General features: G+C 40.7%; 1 protein-coding gene across 8 annotated transcripts in view; it reads left to right on the top strand.

Moving 5' to 3' along the window:
- Positions 1-25,508, top strand: part of DNM3 (dynamin 3) — a 335,748-nt gene that overhangs the window by 198,934 nt on the left and 111,306 nt on the right. For all 8 annotated transcript variants that reach the window (XM_039483543.1, XM_039483538.1, XM_039483539.1 and 5 more), the window contains 2 exons: positions 6,799-6,908; positions 24,771-24,882. In XM_039483543.1, coding sequence (XP_039339477.1) covers positions 6,799-6,908; positions 24,771-24,882 — 222 coding nt within the window. The remainder of the gene's footprint in view (positions 1-6,798; positions 6,909-24,770; positions 24,883-25,508) is intronic.

Genomic DNA, 25,508 nt, shown 5'->3' with positions numbered 1-25,508 from the left:
AATAATCAGGAGATCTCCAGGCAAAATTCGTTGTTCGTGGGAGGGGAGTTTAAAAACGGGGGTATGCTCAAAAACAAACGAGAGCGGGGAGAGGGCCCCCCAAAGACCCCTAGCTGATCAGATCAGGTGGCAATGCAGGAACCTCTTCCGGGGGTCTGATCAGAAAATGTCTGGTTTTAAAGGCAAACTCAGGCAGTTTCCTGCCAGTAACTCTGATTGGTTCCTTTTGATACAGGGGAGGAGAGAAGGCAGGGAAAAACTGCAGGTAAGCATAGGCATGCCTGGGCATGTTCTGAGCCGCAGGTATGACTCATATGCTTAACTATTTGGCCACTTTAGGTCTTGCATTCCTGGACAGAGCACCCTACACCGAGCTGGGTCTGAACGAAGGAGCAAGAAGCCTCCCTCCCTGAGCAGAGCAATGGCTCCAGTTAGTCTGCACAAGCCATCCCCATGAGCAGGGCCAGGCTGTGACTTTGGTCAGTTCAATGGCGGCCACTTAGCACAAACAGAAAGGGGGGTGGGGGGGAAGGAATCCAGCAGGGGGACAGCTGTAACAGACAGTAACCTTGCCTTTTGGCTGTGGAGCACCTAGCAGACACTGATCTGATCCTGGTTAGAGCTTTGAGAACTTCCACAGGATAATGTATTTGCGCTAAGGCTAACTTCTTGTTGGGCTCATCTTGTTGCTTGAATGATGGTAGTTCAGGTGGAGGTGATAGTTCCTTTTTCTGTGTGTGGGGGGGAGTGGGGGAGAAGGTTGGGTTTTTTTTAAATTGCGATGAGCTTTGTATCTCTTGAATATCATAGTGGATGTGTGATGCCTTTTTTCCTGAGCTAAATAGTTCTGTAAACCTGGCTTCTCATGTCCAATATGTTGTCTCTGAAGGACTTTGAAACATAGACATCCTTCCGTCTCCCTTCATAGGAATTGTCCTCTCCGCCTCTATGTTGGTGTGGAAGGCCATGTAAATAAATATCACATCTTAGTCTCCAGTAGGCATTTCTTTCTTCATGGTGGCTGGAGAAGAGACTCAGATATGGCATTGAATGTTTACAAAACTTTCCTACATCTGGAACTTTGTTTAGAGGATTCTTGGTATAGTTTTTCCATGGCTTTCTGTTTTGGTTTTCATACTTATGTGATTCCTTGGTTTATCAATAATTATTTTCTTTCATCAGAAATCTTCTTGTATTCTGGTAATATAGTAGTAAATGATAGCACATTTCATTGCAATAGAAAGTAACCTGGAAAGTGTAATAATTAATCATTTAAGAAAAAAGCCATTTCTATTTTTATAATTATGGAAGAACAAGATACATTTAAAGCATTTTGAAAGAAATTAAGATGTTATAAAATGATCTTAAATACTTAAGTGTAACAAAGCATGTTACACCTTTGTCCACTCCAGTTTTTAATTTAAAAAAAAACCCTACAATTTGTTTTATGATATTAAGCTTATCTATCCCCCTCCCTATGTTTATATAATGAGGTGTATTTTCCAGATGGAGTCAAGCAAGCATAGCTGCATATTTGCCATTTTAAGTTTTTTTTCCCCCAATGGTACTGATACTATTGACAATATTATTTATAATACAAAAACATAGTACAGTTAACCAAAATACATTTTAGAACACCATGTACTTTACTTCATCTTAGAATCTCCCTTATACAAGAATAATCATTAAAGGGTGTTTAAATTATTTATATGGGTTCTGTATGTTGCAAAACATCTTGCAATGACTATAAGTAGGGCCCTACCCAATTCATGGTCCATGTTGGTAAATTTCACAGTCATAGCATTTTAAAAATCTTGAATTTCACAGTGTCACATATTTTAATCTTAAATTTCACGGTGTTGTAACTGTGGGGTCTCAACTCAAAAGAGGCTTATGGAGAGCGGGGGGTCGCAAGGCTATTGTAAGGGGGTCATGGTATTGCCACCCTTACTTCTGTGCTGCCTTTAAACCTGGGTGGCTGGAGAGGTGCAGCTGCTGGCCGGGCACCCAGCTCTGAAGGTAGCACCGCCACCAGCAGCAGCACAGAAGCAGGCAATACCATACCATGCCACATTTACTTCTGCGCTGCTGCTGGTGGCAGCTCATCCTTCTGGGCTGGGTGCCTGGCCAACAGCCACCTCTCTCTGGCTGTCCAGTTGTGAAGGCAGTGCAGAAGTAAGGGTGGCAATACTGTAGTCCCCCTATAATAGCCAGATTTCCCGGGAGACCAGATTTCACAGTCCATGATGCATTTTTCATGGCTGTGAACTTGGTGAGGCTCTAACTATAAGGAAAAACAGTATCTGTTAATCATCTATGATAAATAAAAATGCTTCTATATGTTTCCTTAATTAAGTATGCACATATGTTTTAGTGATTAATGTGTGTGTTGACTCAGAAATGTGAACTTCAAAAAGGAAATACAAAAGCAATTCTGGAAAACATGCATGTAAAAGGAACATATTCAGTTAACTAAGGAAATTTGAGTTTGTTTCTGCAACCTCTCTTTGCATAAGTTATCCCATTCAAATTGATGGAACTTTGTATAGAAAGATTGCAGCATGGGGCTTGTTAGACTCTTGAATATTCTGAATTTCTATTGCTACATATTGTAGACTTCTGTTGCTTATGTTTTAATGTTCTTGTGTGGCAGTGTGTGTGTTGTATTTGACCACAACATCTATCTTTTAAAATTTCAACTTTAAATTAATTTTGCAGGTTACTCCTCGGTACCTAGTTAAATGTTACATGTTTTGGAATACAGTAAGGGCTCCAGAACAGTTGAAAGACTCTATGCCATACATGACAGTAGATATTGCTAGTTGGAGAAACTGCTCTGAGTCTGTATTACATCTCACTATTCAGTTGTCATATTTATCTAATGTATTTGGAACCATAGGATCTAGGGAGCGAGGGCACTAGCCTGAGAGTCAGGAGAAATAGGTTCTAATCCCAGCTCTTGGGTGAATCACTTCACTTCTTTGTCTTTCCCCATCTGTAAAAGGGTCTCCTTTGTAAAAGCGCTTTTGGTATGTCCCCACAGCATTTTGGAGCAAGCCTCCCAGCCCAGGTCAATAGACTTGGGCTAGTGAGGCTCACACTAGCACTCTAAAAATAGTAGTAGTATCTTGATACACTAATACATGGGAGACCTGTTTGGCACATGATGGCCACCAGTGAAATTCCTTGAAATCACGCAGACCTTCAATGAAATGTCAAGTGCTGAGGAGAAACCAATAGTCACCATTACCATTATTTACATCCCTCTAGCCCTGTGCTTTAAAAAAAAGGCTTTAAAACCACGCACCTTTCAATAGTATTGTTTTTTCTTACAATTAGAATAATAGAATGTTAGGGATGGAAGAGACCTCAGGAGGTCATCTAGTCAACCCCCCTGCTCAAAGCAGAACCAACACCAACTAAATCATCCCAGCCAGGGCTTTGTCAAGCCGGGCCTTAAAAACCTCTAAGGGTGGAGATTCCACCACCACCCTAGTTAACCCTTTCCATTACTTCATCACCCTCCTAGTGAAATAGTGTTTCCTAATATCCAACCTAGACCTCCCCCACTGCAACTTGCGACCATTGCGTCTTGTTCTGTCAACTGCCACCACTGAGAACAGCCTCACTCCATCCTCTTTGGAACACCCCTTCAGGTAGTAAAAGGCTGCTATCAAATCCCCCCTCACTCTTCTCTGCTGCAGACTAAATAACCCCAGTTCCCTCAGCCTTTCCTCGTAAGTCATGTGCCCCAGCCCCCTATTCATTTTCGTTACCCTCCGCTGGACTCCAATTTCTCCACATCCTTTCTGTAGTGGTGGGCTCAAAACTGGACTCAATACTTCAGATGTAGCCTCACCAGTGCCAAATACAGAGGAATAATCACTTCCCTCGATCTGCTGGCAATGCTCCTACTAATACAGCCCAATATGCCATTAGCCTCCTTGGCAACAAGGGCACACTACTGACTCATATCCAGCTTCTTGTCCACTGTAATCCCCAGGTCCTTTTCTGCAGAACTGCTGCTTAGCCAGTTGGTCCCCAGCCTGTAGTGGTGCATGGGATTCTTCCTTCCTAAGTGCAGGACTCTGCACTTGTTGAACCTCATCAGATTTCTTTTGGCCCAATCCTCCAATTTGTCTAGGTCACTCTGGATCCTATCCCTACTCTCCAGCTTATCTACTTCTCCCCCCAGCTTAGTGTCATCTGTGAACTTGCTGAGGGTGCAATTCATCCCATCATCCAGATAATTAATAAAGATGTTGAACAAAACCAGCCCCAGGACCGACCCCTGGGGCACTCCGCTTGATACCAGTTGCCAACTAGACATTGAGACATTGATCAATGTCTAATTAATGATCTAGAGGATGGCGTGGACTGCACTCTCAGATGACACTAAACTGGGAGGAGTGGTAGATACGCTGGAGGGTAGGGATAGGATACAGAGGGACCTAGACAAATTAGAGGATTGGACCAAAAGAAATCTGATGAGGTTCAACAAGGACAAGTGCAGAGTCCTGCACTTAGGAAGGAAGAATCCCGTGCACTGCTACAGACTGGGGACCGATTGGCTAAGCGGCAGTTCTGCAGAAAAGGACTTGGGGATTACAGTGGACGAGAAACTGGATATGAGTCAACAGTGTGCCCTTGTTGCCAAGAAGGCTAATGGCATTTTGGGCTGTATAAGTAGGGGCTTTGTCAGCAGATCGAGGGATGTGATCATTCTCCTTTATTCGACATTGGTGAGGCCTCATCTGGAGTACTGTGTCCAGTTTTGGGCCCCACACTACCAGAAGGATGTGGAAAAACTGGAGGGAGTCCCGCAGAGGGCAACAAAAACGATTAGGGGGCTGGAGCACATGACTTATGAGGAGAGGCCGAGGGAACTGAGATTGTTTAGTCTGCAGAAGAGAAGAATGAGGGGGGATTTGATAGCTGCTTTCAACTACCTGAAAGAAGGTTCCAAAGAGGATGCATCTAGACTATTCTCAGTGGTACCAGATGACAGAACAAGGAGTAATGGTCTCAAGTTGCAGTGGGGGAGGTTTAGGTTGGATATTAGGAAAAACTTTTTCACTAGGAGGGTGGTGAAGCACTGGAATGGGTTACCTAGGGTGGTGGTGGAATCTCCTTCCTTAGAGGTTTTTAATGTCAGGCTTGACAAAGCCCTGGCTGGAATGATTTAGTTGGGTTTGGTCCTGCTTTGAGCAGGGCGTTGGACTTGATGACCTCCTGAGGTCCCTTCCAACCCTGATATTCTATGATTCTGTGATCACTACCTGTCAAGCCTGACAATCTAGCCAGCTTTCTATCCACCTTATTGTCCATTCATCCAATCCATATTTCTTGAACTTGCTGAAAAGAATACTGTGGGAGACCGTATCAAAAGCTTTGCTAAAGTCAAGATATATCACGTCCACCGCTTTCCCCTTATCCACAGAGCCAGTTATCTCATCATAGAAGGCAATCAGGTTGGTCAGGCATGACTTGCCCTTGGTGAATCCATGTTGACTGTTCCTGATCACCTTCCTCTCCTCCAAGTGCTTCAAAATGGATTCCTTGAGGACCTGCTTCATGATTTTGCCAGGGACTGAGGAGAGGCTGACTGACCTATAGTTCCCTGGGTTCGTTCTTCCCTTTTTAAAATATGGGCACTATATTTGCCTTTTTCCAATCGTCTGGGACCTCCCCCCGATCGCTACGAATTTTCAAAGATAGTGGCCAATGGCTCTGTAATCACAGCAGCCAAGTCCCTCAGCACCCTTGAATGCAGTAGATCTGGAACCATGGACTTGTGCATGTCCAGCTTTTTAAAATAGTCTTTAACCTGTTCTTTCGCCACTGAGGGCTGCTCACCTCCTCTCCATACTGTGTTGCCCAGTGCAGCAGTCTGGGAGCTGACTTTGTCCGTGAAGCCTGAGGCAAAAGAAGCATTGAGTACTTCAGCTTTTTCCACATCATCTGTCAATATATTGCCTCCCTCATTCAGTAAGGGTCCCACACTTTCCCTGACCACCTTCTTGTTGCTAACATACCTGTAGAAACCCTTCTTGTTACCCTTCACATCCCTTGCTAGCTGCAACTCCAGTTGTGCCTTGGCCTTCCTGATTACACCCCTGCATGCTTGAGCAATATCTTTATACTCCTCCCTAGTCATCTGTCCAAATTTCCACTTCTTGTAAGCTTCCTTTTTGAGTTTAAGCTCACTGAAGATTTCTCTGTTAAGTTAAGCTGGTCGCCTGCCATATTTGCTATTCTTTCTGTACATTAGGATGGTTTGTTCCTGCTCCCTCAATAAGGCTTCTTTAACATACAGCTAGCTCTCCTGGACTCCTTTTCCCTTCACATTAGCCTCCCAGGGGATCCTACCCATCTGTTCCCTATGGGAGTCTAAGTCTTCTTTTCTGAAGTGCAGGGTCCATATTTTGCTACTCTCCTTCCTTCCTTTTGTCAGGATCCTGACAATTCTCATCTACCATAAATAATCTCTGATTAACATTTACTAAAACTGAATACAAGTTACAGAACCTGTCCCTATATGATTAGTTGAATGGAATAGGGTCCATACTGTCCGCCAGCTAACTGAAAGAAAGGGATGGAAGGCTATATCATTTGGTACGCACCCAAGCTCACCCAGCTATGAGTAAGATAATTTGTTTTAGGTATTTCTTTAGTCTTTGATAGCAGTGTTGATGTCAAGGTAGAAAACAGAATAGTCCCTAACTAAACTAGAGCATGCTCATGTCTGCTTTCTTTGAAACATATTACAGTATTTGTGGTTTTATTTATTTTTAATAGGAAAAGGAAAAGAAGTACATGCTTCCCTTGGACAACCTGAAAGTGCGAGATGTTGAAAAGAGCTTCATGTCTAGCAAACATATTTTTGCCTTGTTTAACACGGAGCAAAGGTAAGGGAAGGCGCCAGCCAGTGCTTTGCAAATAGGTCTAAGAAGATGTACAATTTAATGAAAATGACTGCAGTTTTGGTGCTCCCATTAAATGAGAGTTTAAACCTCTTCAATGCTTTCAGCTCATCTCTTTCTGTGCTATTGCTTTATTCCTGATGCATGGCACCAAAGGTTAGCATTACATCATTCTCACTATTCATGGTGTGGACTCAAGGCCGTGGTTAGTCATTTTGTTCTTTTGTGATCGATCCCCTCCCTGTCCTATTTTTATGTGTTGCTGGCCCTTCCATCTGTGACTTTTGTACTTTATGGGCTAGATCCTGGTTGAAATTGGCAAGCTCCATTGATGTCAATAGAGCTACATTAACCTACACCAGCTGAGGATTGGCCCCTCAATTCTACAGCAACAATATGTCTCTAGTCATCAGTCACTGTAGGTGGTTTTTAAAAAAACAGCTGAGGGACAAATTAATGAGATAGCTCTGTCTTTCTAATTCATTTGAATCTCAATTCAGCTATGTTCCACCTGACACTTTTCCAGCTAGCCTGCAGCTTCTGAATAAGGAGTGGTGAGAATGTCATGCCCCTGTGGAGATACGCTTCTAAAAAGCAGGAGAGTGTGACTAGTATACAAACAGAAAAGAAAGGTGAACACTTCAACACACACCCAAATGCAAGTGATCAGTGCTCTTTCTAAAGGGAAGAGTCGTGTTTGCAGTTGGCTCAATGGGGCTATAGTATTTCAATAGATAAGCTGCATTTTCCGGAGTCCTATTTTCAAAAAATCAGTTTAAGTATCTGTAATACTTGTCCTTTATCTTTTTCTTCATTCACCCCACCCTCCAAAGCTTTGTGATGTGCTGAAATGTCTTTCCAGCTAAGAAGGGCTGGATAGGACTCTCTGTTGAATTGGTTTTTATTGCTCCTGAACTGGCTAGAAGTGATCATTGCACAGCAAAATGAGGCACTCTCTCCCGCAAGGGCTGAGTGGGCTATCTCTGAACCACTCCCAGCTGCTGCTGGCCTCAGGAGCGACAGACTAAGTTTGAGTCTCATGCTTGAATGCCCCATAAAGTCTTGCGGTACAACTGGTAAACCATTGGACTGGGCTCGCATATTCGTATTCTGTTTCAAACAGTGCACTTGGAAAATATCTCACAAATAACCGTTAGGAACATGAGATAAAACACTTGACCGTTTGCATTTCTAGACCCAGCAGAAAACTTTTTAAACCTTTTTTGCCTTTTTATAAGTTGTTTGTTCTGAAATGTAAGAGAAGTGATCTGTGGAAGCTGAAATGTAATTTAACTGTTTACACACATGGCTCAGTCATGGAGGATAACTTTGTAGTGATGGATCCTTGTCAATTTTATTGATTCTGTGCAGAGTATAGGAATATTTTTTAAGGCAGGCATGTATGTAGTTCAACCCCTAGGGTCAGGGGGCGTTATGTTCCACAGGGACGATTCTCCTTTGTTGTGCTAATGGTTATGAATATTTTGTGCTTTTTAAATATTAATGGGAAAACTGCATGAAAAAAGGAGAGAAACAAATCATTTACCTTTTCCAGTTCACAAAAAAGGGGCAGAGTGATTTTTCACATTTTCACCGGATCTTCACATAGAATGTGGAGTGAGGATTTTAGATACGTCTGTGTAAAATCTGTTAGAGCTACTACCCACTCAGCTTTTGACTGGGCCTCTTGCATTCTGAAGTTGCATTAAAAGCATCCTGAAATATACATGGGCATGACAGTGCAGCAATAAGTTGCCAGAATCATGTCGTTTAAGTAGAATTCCATAGCAGGAAGAGGTGGGCTCCTTGGTCATGGGAATCCTTTTATTAAACTGTATTTAAAATGGCAATTTCTTTGCTACCACGATGCAGCCGATTTTCCTTTGATCTTTCTAGAAATCTTCCCTTTTGGCTGAAATTAAATGTTGTTGTGTTGGTTTAATATCTAATACTGTCTCACGCTAGGAACTGTACCCTGCAGTAGCATTGTGGGGGTGTTGAGGCTTGAATGAAATGATCTAGTGCAGGGGTTTTCAGCCTGGTGGTCATGAACATGTATTGGGGTTGTGACCACCCTGCCCTTCCCACCTTGCTAGGTTGGGGGTGGAAGGTCTTGGATGGAAAAGGTTTAGATCCACTGGTATAATAGATCTCATTTTATTTTAAAGTTCCTTGATCGTGAAGATATTTTTCTGGTTTTTTTGGGAGTATGTGGGGGGGGGAAATGTTAACTGTGAGAGTCTGCACTGTTCACGTTTTTATTAGTATAAAATAAACTCCGTGTCTAGTCACTCCTTTCATACTGCTAACTGAGAAAGAAGTCACCCTTTTTTAATTTTTGCCTGTTGAGGGTTTCTCTGACTCCAAGGATTTCAGTATTTAAAATACAGATAATTAAAGAACAGTAGTAAAGCCATCTACTATAACATCCCAGAATGTTATGTGGGTCATTCTGTGTTCCACTTTGCTCCTTAATCTCAAGCAGCATCCAATTTTTGTGCCTCGCCTAGGCAAAGTTTTAGTGTGCATTTAAAAATATTTAAATTGTTAAAGCAAAGTCTCCCTTTAGTCAAGAGAGTTTTCTTGATGACTGTTCTCTCATTCCCAGCCTCTTACTGCCAAGGTATTTCCTGTAACCATATGTTTCTGATACTGTACATTTCAATAGCTTCCTGGATTATGCATACTGCATTTTTTCCATTTATGAAAACCTCCCCAGTTGTGAAATACAGTTACTAGGGGAAATCCTAGTTTTGCTGAAAAGAAGGATAGACAGGCTTGAATAGGAGACTGTAGATAGATGAGTAAGGAAACTAACAATCGCTGTCACTTTGATTTACTGCAGAAGTCAACAGCTCTCTGACAGAAATCAAATGTGATTTGGTAATGTGTAATGAACGAAGACTATGGCAATTGATTTAATGGAGAAGATAAATTCTCATGTAATGAAACGTAATTGTGTGTGTATGAACAGCCTGTGTTGTGAAATAATGAATTTAAATTCCTTTCTGTTTGCTTTCTAAATTAAAATTAAACCACTGAAATGGAATATGGGGGATATGCTGCTTATCCGAGTAACATTGCCTAAACAGAAGGAAAAATAAACTAGAGGTGCCTTGCAGCAAACCAAATAATTATTAAAAGCTGTAGAGAGATACCATGTATTTAAACCATACGTACTACTAAATTTCACATGCAGGGGCATATTAGTGTAGATGGGCTCTTTTGATTTACTTAGGTAGAAGCGTTTGGGGCTAAAGCAAATGGTATTAGAGAAACTGCCATTTGACTTGCTCTCCCATTTTCATAATGATTGACTGGCATTCTGTCATAAGCAGAGCTAATAAAGCCAGGGAGAGGATTTTCTGTCCAATAATAAGCTCACGAACAGTAGGTCCACATCCAACGGCTGCACTGATGAATAAGCCCGAGGCTCCTGGGCAAAGTTCAAGAACAAACGAAAAATAATAATTCTGTCTTTCCCAGAAAGTTTACTTTTCTTCTAGAATTTCAGCACAAACGCTTTGCCCACTCCCCACCTATTTCCCGTAAAAACTATTTGCTGATTGATATTTTTTTTTCTTTCAGGCAAGTACTTTAGCTTGGGACAAGCATTATAGTCGCAAATGTGCCTCTTTTTAGGAACTGTACACTAGTTCCAGCTGTCTTTAGTTAATAAGGGGAAGCAATCATAGTCTCTAATGATCTTACTAATGGCTGTGGAATTCCAGATAGTGCAATTCAGTGCTTAATTTGTGCCAGGGCTTGCCGGGGCTGAGCCCCAGCACCTCTAGGCTTGGCAGTTCATAGCCCCAGCACCTCTGGGCTTGGCAGTTCATAGCCCCAGCACCTCTGGGCTTGGCAGTTCATAGCCCCAGCACCTCTAGGCTTGGCAGTTCATAGCCCCGGGACCTCTGGGCTTGTCGCATCAGTTATGAAAGTAAAAAAAATTGCTGGAGCCCCAGCACCTCTTTCATTACAAATTAAGCACTGGTGCTATTTCATTTAATTTGTTTCTGTGCCACCTTAAAATAACCCTTACGGCCTTGTAACAGAGAGGCAGAGCTTTTTGGTTGACTCACTCTATTGGCAGGTATTTGAACCTTGTATTAAACTGCTGCAATTTCTGCTGACTCCTTGTGGCAGGAGCAGTTTATTCTAATTCCACCTAGAATATCAGAAGGGCTTTGAATAAGCAGAAGTGTGAGGAGTGCATCTTCCTCCCCTCTGTTGTAAGCAGAGGGAGAGTTCCCCTTCCACGTGTTCTCATGAATTTAGGGGAGATCAGCTCCCTCTTCTTGCTTCTTCTTTCCTGGTGAAAAAGGGACACACCAGGAGGGAGATTTTGGAGTTATGGAGCCAGAGAAGGAAACTGGTCTGGTTTTTTTTATTTTTTTTGGCTGTCTGGAGCATTGTTTGCTGGCTCCTGCCCTTACCTGCCAGTAGGGGGAGCAACACCTCATGGGGAGAAGAATTGTCTGGTGGGGAGTCCCTTGTCTACTTTCTTTTTCCCACAGGAAGCTCTATTCTCCTGTCTGATTCCCTCTCCTTTCCAGGGTGGCAGAGAGGGAGAGAGGCTCCCTCATCTCACCATATCCAGCTCCAGGGGAAAATGGAGACTGCTGCATCCCCTCCCCTAGCCATACTCTCTAGTAGAAACCGAATGATCTTGTCAGGTTCTTCTCCCCTCATGGCTGTCTGTAGTGGGGTGTGTGAGTGGAGAGGTGGGTTTGGAGCACAAGAGATGTTCCTCTGCAGTTACCAGACTCACACTGAGGACCCAAATAATAGAGGGCCTGATGGAATAGCTAATAATGGCACTTGGGTGTGCCAGAACCTGCTATCCTCTGGTGGAGGCTGTCTGTCTGGAGGCTGAAGCTTCAGTCTGAGGAACAAATGATAAGGCAGGTAGAGGAACCATTGTGAAGATAAAGTTTTGGGGACACTGAAAGAAAAACCAAAACGATGCTTACCCAGATGATGGGGTGATCCACCAGCCCCTACGTGGATTGTGACTTTCAGGTTACATGGTCTAGCTGAAGCTGCATGGGCTGAGATACCCATGGAAGTGTCGTGTGACTGCTGAGCGAGTAGAGGTGATGTCGAAGTGTGTACCCACGCTGGTGTGGGAGAGCTTATTCAGAGATGAGCAAAGGCAGATAGCAGAACTTTTCTGAGTCATCCCTCAGCCATCATTCCCCTATGCGTATTGGGCAAGTAGGCTGACTCTGGGGAGGGGTGCCGCACTCATTCATTAGCCTGGGTAGTTTGTCTTCAGGAGAGATAGGGAACATTTCCTGGACCCTAGGGGATGTTCAAGAACATCATTCAGGACTATGGCACAGGAAATGCCACAAGCAGAGAAGAGCCTGGGTCTTCTGGAGGCAACATGTGACTTGGGGAGTTGGGTGGGTCCTATGTGGGTTGCAAAGGTGACATAGATTAGATGTTCTGGGAGGGAAGCAATGTACCAGGTGGCACGCCTCTTGTGAGCCCCATCCCATTAGCAAGTATTAGAACCTTTCATAGAGCTCTTAAATTTCTTCTGGCTGCCACAGGACAACTGGTTACCACCACCCCAAGATATAAGAGGGATTGGGGTGGCACCCAAAAGAGAGGAAACTACTGCAGGGGGTTAAGACAAAGGAGGTGCTGGATGGACGCCAAACTCAGGGAGGAAGCTTAGGCTGTATGTTTTGTTACTGTTTTTGATTTACCAAGAAAGCCAAGCCCCAGGGAGAGCTAGGGAATGAGCCTATTCATAGCCCCATATGTGGTGTTACAAATGAGGGAGTGAGAGTCCATTAAAAAAATTCAGATGAATTTTATCCAGAAAACAATTTTTTGAGGTTTGTAAACTACAGCGAACTTCTGGATTCTGTTCAATATTGAAGCAGTTGTAATCTAAAGAAATCCGACTTAACAAATGAGTTTTAAGCACCAATTGCAGTTCAGAAGCTTACTGCTCTGCCTTATCAGTCCTTTCATTTATATCACCATTCAGGGGAAATAGTAGAACACAGCATTTGCAGGTAGAGGTCTTAAGACTGGCATTACAGAGCAAAAAAAAGCTCTTAAGAGGAAGAAGCAGCAATGCTAAAGTCATCACAAATAGCTTATTTGTTGTGTTTTGCCTCAAGGAGGCCTCTCATTACCTGTAGAATTATGGACACCTACCAAAAAAATAAGATTTTTTTTTAGTGGTTTATATGGAACAATCAAGTTTTTTGCTGCAATTTGCCAAAATATTGCTGAGTCAGTGAACTAAGCTGTTTGCTTGGAAAAAACAATGTTCTCTGACATACTGGAAGTAGGTGCAGCAATCAACATTTGCTATTTATTTAGTATTTTTTAAAGTGCTATATAAATAGTTTTGGAAGGGTTGGTTTTTTATCGGTAAATGTCAATTTCCCTATACACACACTAACTAATGGAAAAAATACTTCAATCAATAATCAAACTTCACAGATAGGCGAGATCAGAAAAATGCTGCTTGAGAACTTATTAGAGTTGAGTTAAAGTATTTACTTTGTATATTTTTGACATATACCGTTGACACTTTCTGTTTTAACAGTTAGAAAGCTTAAACTCTTTGAATCTCAACATCTATTGGCATTAAATAAATTGTCCCCCCGCAGCCCCAGTTTCCCACAACTGACAATTTAAATAGATAAAAGTAAGAAAAAAAAAACTTAAACCCCATAATTTTGCACAACTGTGAAAATTTAAATCGATAAAAATTGAAAAAAATACTTTGATAATATCAATGTTTATTTTAATCAAAATTATAGAAAACATTGAATTCTGCCAAGCCTCTCTATAGGGATGGTACCTAGGAAATAACTAAATTTATTTCAGTTTTATTCTATCACCATTATACTAGTATAAGCACACTGTTCTTAGGCAAATCATGTTGTGTTTTTTGTTAATTGTTAGTATTACTCTACCAACATGCGTGATTATAACAAACAACTCCCCTGTCCAGAAACAATGGAATGCTAAAGGCTGAGTTATGTCTAAGATAGAAGCTCTACTAATTTCATTCTAGAATATTAATCGGATAGTTTTGTGCTGATTTAAATTATTACTGCAATTAATTTAAATTAAATTAAATTATTACTACTGATGAACAGTGAGACGTGAGTTATGGATATAGTTCTGTGATGGATATATTTGAAATTTAGACACTTTCATAATCAAGATATGGCTACAATGATTAGTATATTATTCTCTCTCTGCTCATTTTTCCCATTAGGACAGTAGTTATGTTAATTTAAAAATGAATATACTTCAGTGGGACTATTCAAGTGGGTTTGATTTGTAGACTAAAGCTCTTAAGCACTTTTCTTTCTTAGCATTTTCTCAGAGATGTTCTGTTTGGTTCTTCTGCAAAAAAAGAAATAATTTGAGAGGCATGTGTAATTAATTTTAATTAACACTCTCTCTCTCTCTCTCTCTCTCTCTCTCTCATTGGAGTGAACTAAAATGGCATGCCTTTGTAGAAAATGTTAGTCACACATTGCTGCTAACTCACTGCAGATGGATGGCTTCATAAAGAAAATATTTGCAGAGCCCTAACTTCATCGCATTTATTATTTCTTTCCTTTAAAAAAATTGGCAGCCTGTATTTAAAAACTGCTGTTATGGAGTTTCAGGTGTATATCACAATATGCCAAAGCACACTTCAAATCCAGTGCATTGTATCTAACTCACTTAGAGTTGAGTTAATATCTAAAACATCTTGAATGTGTATATTTGTTGAATGGTTAGATTCCTGTTCCCTTTTACATGGCTGTATATTAAACTAATATTGTGGATGCATTTTTTCATTTTATGGTAATTTTCAACCAAATTGAAAATATCCAATATATGCAACTTTTTAGTTTTTCACTCCAAAAATTTGGCTCAGTCTGCATTCAACCCTGGACTTTTAAAGTCAATTCTATTATGATGCAGTAAATATAAAAAGACCCAGAAATTCACAAAATAATTTTAAATGGCAAACGTTCCTGTTTTAGGATCCAATCCTACATCACATGGAGTTATCTGTAAGCCTGTGAATAGTTTCAGTGACTTCAATGGGACTGTTCAGGTTAAGAGGGTGTGGGTGTAGTCAGTGTGTGGATTGGTGTGTTTTTTTTGTTTTTTTTTTTCCTTTTCAGAATCAGGGCCTTAGTGGTTTATGATCTCAGAACTGCATAGTTCACAGATATTCCTGCTCTATAATTTCTAGCTGTATTTGTCATGGCATGTATGCAGACTTATGAGTGTGGACAAATGCCTCCTTATAATCTAACTTGATGTTTTTTGCTTTATAGCTTTATATATTCTCTAATAATTACATGCCACTTACAGTACATCTGCTTATCAAGGTATAGCAGGCCCATCATCATTATATATCAGCAGCTGCCTGTGCACAAAATTAGTATGTTGATACACTTATAGAAGAAGAATTGAAATGAAAATTATACAGCAGTTGCCCTTAAAAACATGCGAGTTTTGCCTTAGATACGTAGGTATGGTTACATAACTATGAAGGAATTGCTAGAGAAATTGAAAATACTGACATCAAGCTATGTAGTTTACTAAGGTAATCAGCAATTTTTTAAGGGTGACCACTGTACAATGAAATCTACCCTAAGCACTGTTTCCAGTACTGTAGGCAACTTTAAGATCTTCCCCTGTGGTTTTCAGTACAATTTTTTTCAGCTACTGGTTAAAGACTGAAACCACATTAGCTCTGCTTTTTTATATGGCAGGTATCTTGACGGAATGTTCTGGGGCACCAACATTTGGGGCTGGTGTGATAGGAATCCTACAGGTGCAGAAGCCCTGACCTTGATACCAGCCACATGTGCTATCATTAAGGCTGCAATTTAGTCAGAGGTATTTTTAGTAAAAGTCATGGACAGGATATGGGCAATAAACAAAAATTCATGGCTCTTGCCCTGTTCATGACTTATACTAAAAATACCTGTGATTAAATCTTGGGGGGAGGCATGGGGGGCTGCTGCTGGGGGACGGGCCTGGGATCTGCTGCTGCAGGTGGCATCCAGGGCTAGTGGTACCAGCTCCAGCTGCCTGGCTGCGGACCGCAACTGCTCTGGCCACCCCGGGACCGGTGCCGGGGGCCGCCGGAGCAGTGATTGGTGTGGCTGTCGCCAGGGGCCACCTCAGCATCTGGACCTGGAGCCAGCTGATTTGGCAGCCCTGGGATCAGCCACACTGGCCCCTGCAGAAGTCATGACTTCCATGACCTCCGTGACAGACATAGAGCCCTAGCTATCATGGAACTTATCTGGCACATTCCTGTCTCCTCTCCTGTGCTTTCAAATACCTCCTTATTTCCTGCCTCACCACATTAGAATCCTTATATTAGTGGAAGATTTAATCACCCATTGTACCAGCAGAAGGTATTAATACAAGCTGCCACTTTGCTTCTCTCTGGAGGAAACTTAAAAAGTAAAAAACTTCTATTTTTAGATGGTTTTGGAAGGGTGAACTCCTCCAATTCCATGACATGAATTGAAAGGTTTTGGGATGTCTCCTGCCCTGAATGGAGACAGCTGGGAAGAGAGGTTTCTCAAACCATCACTGAAGTGAGTGTATGAATGTGGGTGTGGGCTGCACATGTATTGTGGATAACTCACTGAGCATGTGCAACAATAGAAAGATTTAGTATTAGGATTATAGACACAGGTATGTTATGTTAAACAAGATTGGATTCTCTCTCCCTGGTACCATTCGCTCTGCTATATTGAAAGGCCCATCACCATTCCCCTCCACACACACAGATAGAGAGGTGCGTAATCTCACTTGAATTGTGTGTCTTCCTTTGTTTTGTCAGAGGTTTTCTGTGTGACTGACTTTTGGTTAACCTTGGGCAATACTGTTGAAATTTGTTTAATGCCGTAGCAACTTCATTTTCTAAGTACAACTCTACTAATTTGGATGTTACATTTTCTCTCAAAAGTCAGAGATTATTTTTGTGATATTTCTCTCACCTTGGATTAGTTTCTCCATTTCACATTCATTAGATCTGTTTGAGTTTCTTTCCACTGGGTTGAAAAACCTTGTTTGAAAGGATTTTTAATTGTTAGCCGTGATCTATGAGCCTCTTTGTACTATTATAATTATATTATAATGTCTTTGCATAGAAATCAGTAGAGGGACTTTTAAATGGTTCGTGGATGGAAAAACATGTTAATTTCAACATAGGCAGATGTACATTTATTTAAAGTAACCAAAAATGCTCCCTGCCTTGTGACAGTTATGACTAAGAGCTCTGCCAGAATAATACTAAATACAGTTCTCTAACTCAGGCCCTTAGATGTTTTGGTCAAACTCCATGAGATAAAAAGCTGCTGGAACATCACACAGGGTTGATATGGTCAAGGAACATTTACATCAATAAGTAGGTCATTGCAGATCTTGAATGAAACTGCTTGAAAGAAATCCATACTCCTCCTTATCCTAATGTGCATATTGAACTGTGTGAGCTCCATAATGATCAAGTGTACAGTATCAAAATGCTATGATATATAATAAATTACAGTTTGGATAAGAACTAGACAAACCAGTACTGCCAGCCCAAACTGTTAAAAAATAGTCAGGCCCTTTACATCTCTTCAACCATGAAGGCTAGAAGCTTTTTTTGTTTTGGGTTTTTTATTTTATTTTTTATGGAAACTGGATTCTCACATAACCACAGGATTCCAGGAATTTTGAGGCATCAAGAAAAACACCAAATATCACAAGACTCATGATAAAATAGTGAGAACTGGCAACCCAGCAAACCATTTGTAGTAATGTGGGCTTAAAACACTCTCAGATTACACATAGCAACAGCAGAACATACCTACCACAATATATTTACATATACAGTGGGCGCACTTGAAAATTTAATTCCAGTTCTGGAATGGTTGGTCCATTGAAAGTGGTTTTCAATAGAAAGCTGGGTTTTCAGCTAAACATAATTTTTTATGAAAAGCGCGTTTTGCAGAAAACTGAGTTTTCATGAAAGAATGGAAAACCAAGGTTTTTGGCTGAAAACTGAAACTTTTGGAACAAATAACAATAATATATGAAATGTTCAGTCTTTCAATGAAAAATTGAAATTTTCTGTAGGAAAACCCTCCCCTCATTTTCCAACCTGCTCTCATACTGGTTCTAGCAGTATTCCTAATTCCAAATATATGGAGTATTGGTAGAACATAGCTAGAATCTCTCTAAAACTGGCATGAGTTTATTAAGTACATTCACTAGGTTTCTTTAGCAAAGAAACTATATGAGGTAAAGTAGGTATCCCTCAGACTCAGAAATATAGTAGCTAGAGAATCACTGTTATTTTCAAGTACGTGAACCCTGAGTTTAAAAGTCTAAGCTCAGCTGGTTTTCCCATAGGATGATTTACCACAGAACTTCATATAATTATTATATGTAACTTCCAGTGCGATACATAGATTAGGCAATTCTCACATCATACTCCATAACCGAGAGATGAAAGAACAGGAGTACTTGTGGCACCTTACAGACTAACAAATTTATTTGAGCATAAGCTTTCGTGGGCGACAGCCCACTTCATTGGATGCATGCAGTGGAAAATACAATAGGAAGATCACCCACCCACCCACCCACCCACCAATGGGTGTTACCATACACACTTTAACAAGAGTGATCGGTTAAGGTGAGCTATTACCAGCAGGAGAGAGAAAAACTTTTTGTAGTGGTAATCAAAATGGTCCATTTGCAGCAGTTTACAAGAAGGTGTGAGGAACTGGGGGAGGGGGAGGGAGGGAAATAAACTTGGGGAAATAGTTTTACTTTGTGTAATGACCCATCCACTCCCAGTCTTTATTCAAGTCTAATTCAATGGTGTCCATTTTGCAAATTAATTCCAATTCAGCAGTCTCTTGTTGGAGTCTGTTTTTGAAGTTTTTTTATTGTAATACAAGACAAAGAATTCACAGTTTAGGCAACTGCAGGTAATGTATGGGGGAAACAATCAAATAGCTGGGAGTTCACAAGAATGATTAATAGCTGAGAGGTAACAGTAAAATAAAGTAAACAGTAAAATAAGCAAGTTGTCCATTAAGCAGAAGTTTCAGCATATCTTGCCAGTAATGTGTGATTAGAGTGGGGAAAAGAGAGGAAAAAAAAGAGAGAGAGAAAAATATGTTTGATAACTTTTCCTGGGAGTAGAAATGACTTCTCTATTTGATGTAGTTAATCTCAAAACATCAAATTATGTTGTAATTTACAGGAATACAACTCTGTGTATAAGGCAGGGGTCAGCAATCTTTCAGAAGTGGTGTGCCGAGTCTTCATTTATTCACTCTAATTTAAGGTTTCGCGTGCCCGTAATACATTTTAACGTTTTTAGAAGGTCTCTTTCTATAAGTCTATAATATATAACTAAACTATTGTTGTATGTAAAGTAAATAAGGGTTTAAAAATGTTCAAGGAGCTTCATTTAAAGTTAAATTAAAATGCAGAGCCCCCAAGACCAGTGGCCAGGACCCGGGCAGTGTGAGTGCCACTGAAAATCAGCTCACGTGCTGCCATTGGCACGCATGCCATAGGTTGCCTACCCCTGGTATAAGGTATTATACAGTTTGTAAATAGAAAATATAAATCTTTTGTCTCCTTCACATTAAATATTTGTATTGGTTTAATTTTTAGTAATGTGATTATGGAAACATTTCTGTCTTTGTTAAATATGTAGGCTATTACATTAAAATGATGATACTTTACAAGAGAAAATAGTGTAAACAATAGTGGGGTATGTAGATGTGTGGTTTTACACGCAGTTTTCCTGTGTTAGTATTTGAGGAATCTTCAAATATTTAAATAATTGATCATGGAAAACTTAGAAAAACAACTACTCATTGGCAGTTCTATGTATATTTTCTGTATTTCTCTTTCCATGTTCTTCACAGCTATAAATGTTTGCATGTAAACAAGATTTGTGTTGCTTAGAAGTTCACCTACTCCTGCTTCATACTCCCCTGTCTGATGTCATTAACTTGGGTTTATGACATCACAGTTAGTTGCTATTGAGATAGTGATATCCCAAGATTATTGCATCCCATGTGAAATAAACAGATGATGCTTAAAGCATATCCTGTTTCTGTGAAAATATTTTTAGTAATTCTAAAAAGTGGAAGAAAAAAAAGAATTTCAATTGTTTTTTAAAAAAATTCAGTTTTCCATGAAACATCAGTGGATCCTTAATGAGTAGAATCATACAAGATTAGGGTTGGAAGAGACCTCAAGAGGTCATCTAGTCCAACCCCCTGCTCAACACCAACTAAATCATCCCAGCCAGGGCTTTGTCAAGACAGGCCTTAAAAACCTCTAAGGATGGAGATTCCACCACCTCCCTAGGTAACCCATTCCAGTGCTTCACCACCCTCCTAGTGAAATAGTGTTTCCTAATATCCAACCTAGACCTCCCCCACTGCAACTTGAGACCATTGCTTCTTGTTCTGTCATCTGCCACCACTGAGAACAGCTGAGCTCCATCCTCTTTGGAACCCCCCCCCCCTTTCAGGTAGTTGAAGACTGCTATCAAATCCACCCTTACTCTTCTCTTCTGCAGACTAAACAAGCCCAGTTCCCTCAGCCTCTCCTTCCAAGTCATGTGCCCCAGCCCTCTAATCATTTTCGTTGCCCTCCGCTGGACTCCAATTTGTCCACATCCTTTCTGTAGTCGGGGACTCAAAACTGGACACAATACTCCAGATGTGGCCTCACCAGTGCCAAATAGAGGGGAATAATCACTTCCCTTGATTTGCTGGCAATGCTCCTACTAATGCAGCCCAATATGCTGTTAGCCTTCTTGGCAACAAGCGCACACTGCTGACTCATATCCAGCTTCTTGTCCACTTTAATCCCCAGGTCCTTTTCTGCAGAACTACTGCTTAACCAGTCAGTCCCCAGCCTGTAGCATTGCATGGGATTCTTCCATCCTAAGTGCAGGACTCTGCACTTGTCCTTGTTGAACCTCATCAGATTTTTTTTTTGGCCCAATCCTCTAATTTGTCTAGGTCACTCTAGACCCTATCCCTACACTCCAGCGTATCTACTTCTTCCCCCAGTTTAGTGTCATCTGTGAACTTGCTGAGGGTACAATCCATCCCATCATCCAGATCATTAATAAAGATGTCGAACAAAACCAGCTCCAGGACCAACCCAGGGCACTCTGCTTGATACCAGCTGCCAACTAGACATCGAGCCATTGAGCCCAGCAATCTAGCCAGCTTTCTATCCACCTTATGGTCCATTCATCCAATCCATACTTTTTTAACTTGCTGGCAAGAATACTGTGGGAGACCATATCAAAAGCTTTGCTAAAGTCAAGATATATCACATCCACTACTTTCCCCATATCCACAGAGCCAGTTATCTCATCATAGAAGGCAATAGAAGGCAATCAGGCATGACTTGCCCTTAGTGAATCCATGTTGACTGTTCCTGATCTCCTTCCTCTCCCCCAAGTGCTTCAAAATGGTTTTCTTGGGGACCTGCTCATGTAAAATATGTTAGTTTCTTTTTGTAAGATTCTGTTACTTACAGAAAACCTGAGATGTTCTTTAGAGGTTATTTTTTCCTTGGTTTTGGACAATGCTGCTCATATCTCTGTTTGAGGAACAGGGTTAGAAGAGTCCAGTGGTGATTGTGCTAAAATGGGCCTTGAGACCTGGGTTCAATTCCCTGACCCCCACCCCCCAACTTCCTGTGTGACCTTGGGCGAGATAGTCTCTTTGTGCCTCAGTTCCCCATCTGTAAAATGGGGATAATAATACTTACCTACCTCATGGATGGTGTGAGGATAAATAAATAAATTAAAGATTGTGAAGCCCTCAGTAATATAAGTACCTGGGATGGATAGAGGTGTACAGTAACTTAGTCATGGCCGTAGGATGCACAGACAGTCATTAGCACACCTGGACTAGAATTCAGGAGTCCTGACCCAGTCTCGTGCTGTAGCCAGTAGCCCACACTCCCTTCTCATTCATTGCTTAAAATACAGTGAAATTTGATGTTGAAAATAATAATTTTCATTGCAGGAACATAACATTCTGGAATTCTAGCCCTGAAAAAGATTTTTTGACTAGCTAGTGGTATGATTTTTTAAATTATTTATTTATTTATTTATTGCTGCAGTGAAATATATTTTGATTCTTGCCATCTTGTGGAATATTGTGTCCAGTTCTGGTGCCCACAGTTCAAGAAGGATGTTGATAAATTGGAGATAGTTCAGAGAAGAGCCACGAGAATGATTAAAGGGTTAGAAAACCTGCCTTATAGCATTAGACCCAAAGAGCCCTATCTGTTAAGCTTAACAAAAAGAAGGTTAATGGGTGACTTGATCACAGTCTATAAGTATCTACATGGGGAACAAATGTTTAATAATGGGCTCTTCAGTCTGGTAGAGAAAGGTCTAACATGATCCAATGGCTGGAAGTTGAAGCTAGACAAATCCCGACAGGAGATAGGGTGTAAATTTTTAATGGTGAGAGTAATTAGCCGTTGGGACAATTTACCAAGGGTCGTAGTGGATTCTATCACTGACCATTTTAAAATCAAGATTGGATGTTTTTCTCAAAGATAGGCTGTGGGAATTACTTTGGGGAAGTTGTATGGCCTAGGTTATACAGGAGGTCAGACTAGATGAACACAAAAGTCCCTTCTGGCCTGGGAATCCATCAGTCTTCATGTTCTATAGCTTTTATTTTGTGCCTCCTCACATTTTAGCTGATCTTTTTTCTGTAACTGTGGCAACCTAATTAATTTACCTAAAACAGTTAAAACCAAAAAGTTTCCAGGCAGCAAATCAGCAACTTCTATCCAGCTGCCTTGCTTAGCCTCTCTGTCCCTTGTCACCATATCCTTTAATTTGCTTTACTTTACACATATTGATTCCAAATTCCCAAACGCTGTAGATGAAATAAGATTCAGATATCTCTTCTCCCTGTCTAAGATAACCAAGATTTCTTAGCTGCTCATGTGTGTAATATATTTAGAGGAAAAAGAAATAATCCATCTTAAATCTCTAATCAGTCAAGTCAGAATTGTACCCATCATCTTTTGCAGTTTTAAATATATAAACTCACTAATAATGCCATGTATGCCTATATGCTGATATGGGCATGTTTCACTTCAATATAGCATAACACGAATCACTACCCATGATAGTACAGCAATAGTAGTTTATTGCTAAATGTCCAGGTTTTATACCCATCTGTTTCCTGATACTCCATCTGAAAAACAGGCTTAGGAGTTAGTTGTCTTTCAGATGATATTGTCATTAATAGGGGAGGGAAACTCTCTGGCAAAGGTGAAGTATATTGTACTCCAGATATGTAAAAGGTGAAAGTCCCAAAGTCCCTGGAATGCTAGAGAAATGGACTAACTAGTAGCAATACTGGATATATTGTTCTGGTTGCACATTTTGTCTCAAAAATTCTCTCAAAATATGGTAACGTATATTGCAAGAGAGAGTGTTTCTAATATAAAATGCCTTTGGGCCTCTAGTTATTGCTGTGTGAGTTAGTGATCTTTGTCATCCCCCCAAAAATTGCTCCATTGGTGCTAGGGAAAACAGTTTTGTTGCAATTAAAAATAGATTCTTTCATCTCTATTAAGATCTAGCAACATGTGGTTTCGCAATTTAGCTCAGCTAAGTTTGTAGCCTTTCTTGAAAAGACAGTTGGCTGACCAAGGTACAACAATCTAGTCTGTGTATAGATATTGAATTAGGTAATAATTAATGGTTAAACCATAAAGGGAAAATCCTGTTCAATTTAATGGAGGATGTATAAGTACCACCGCCTTGCAGATCATGTATTTTTTCTTTTCTCTTTTCTTCCATTAAGCTACACCCTAAACACAATTATAGCGACTTGTTGTTATTAAATTAATTACATACAGTAGGTCTCTGGTTCTCAACCAGGGATCTGGGGTCCCCTGGCAGGTCAAAAGCAGGTTTCAGGGGGTCCACCAAGAATGGCCAGCATTAGACTCACTGGGGCCCAGGGCAGAATGCCAAAGCCCCGCCATGTGGGACTGCAGCTCAGGGCCCCGAGCCCCATCCCCTGGGGCTGAAGCCGAAGCCTGAGCAACTTAGCTTTGCAATGCCCCCTGTGGTGTGGGGCCCTGGGCAATTGCCCTGCTTGTTACCCTCTAATGCTGGCCCTGACTTTTACATGCAGAAAAGCAGTTGTTGTGGCACAGGTGGGCCGTGGAGTTTTTATAGAGGGGGGTGGGGGAGCTCAGAAAAAGGTTGAGAACCCCTGCAGTAGATGATATGTATATCTGAGGTATTTTTATGGCTATGGAATCCTTTTGTGTTTGAGAACTCAGTCATTTTTAAATATTTTTCCTTTTATTGAAGATGTTCAGAAGCTAAAACTGAACTAGTATTGTACTGGAGAGATTTACTATGGGGAAAATAAGCTCATTACTAATCTTGATTTTCATCGGCTACAGCAGCTGCCAGTCAGAGTCCATACAACTTTGTTGGCAGTTCTTCCACAGCTGTCTTTGTCCTCTGCATTCCAGCAGCATTTTGCCTCTAAATGTGTTCTAGTGTTTGTTAATAGTGTGGAAATCCTGATTTTTAAAATAGATCTAAAGCTTCTGTAACTACAGTGCATCTAGACCATTATTATTTTAAATTAACATTTTTAGGTCCTTTATGTAATTATCAAACCGACCCTTGTCTCCTCTTTCAAAAAGCTATCAAATAATTATAGATCCTGAAGGATTTTTTATTTGAAATGCTGTGTACGTGATGCAGAGTAGCAAAGTTCAAATTTTACAGTGTAATGTTCTATGTTCTAGGAATGTTTACAAGGATTATCGCTTCCTTGAGCTGGCCTGTGATGCCCAGGAGGAGATGGATAGCTGGAAGGCATCCCTGCTGCGTGCTGGTGTCTATCCTGATAAATCCTCAGTAAGTTAAACACATCACTAGTTTTTCAGTAGCTGCCTTGGTTAAGAGTCAGAAAAATGCTGGGAAGAGTTTTTTTAAAGCTCTGTCTGCAGATGTCCTGAGAGCTTATATGTTTTGCTTTGCTGTACTTGAGCTGACACCCATGGCTGTTTTTAATGGTTCACAACTCAGCAGTAAAATTACATTACAAGCCCTCCAGCCAATAGAGAAATATTTTTTGTTAATTAAATCAGTCCTTCAAGTCCAAATAATAAAAATACTGACACTTTTTAGGGTTTTTCTTCAACTTCACAGTATCTATTCCTGTCTTTGAAGGTGACAGATATTTTGCAAAACACTAATATCTTCCTGCAGACCCCATATTCTAGAACTGGAGGAGGTATTCCAGTTTGTTATGCAAATTCCTTTTACTGCTTTACTCCCTCTCCAAATACACATTTACCCAATTAAGTGGAATATGAAGAAAACTGAGTAGGAAAAAAAAATAACTGTAACAGTTGGACATACGATACAGAAAGCCAGGAAATTATTTTGCCAGACTGCCCTTCCATAATTTTATGGCCTTTGTCAGTCTGTGTCATGTTGTTATTTATACATAGCGCAAGGGGTTTTGGTCCAATTTCCAA

Source organism: Mauremys reevesii, linkage group 8 (assembly GCF_016161935.1).
Source record: "Mauremys reevesii isolate NIE-2019 linkage group 8, ASM1616193v1, whole genome shotgun sequence".
NCBI lineage: Eukaryota > Metazoa > Chordata > Testudines > Geoemydidae > Mauremys > Mauremys reevesii.
This window is presented reverse-complemented; position numbering and strand designations above follow the sequence as displayed.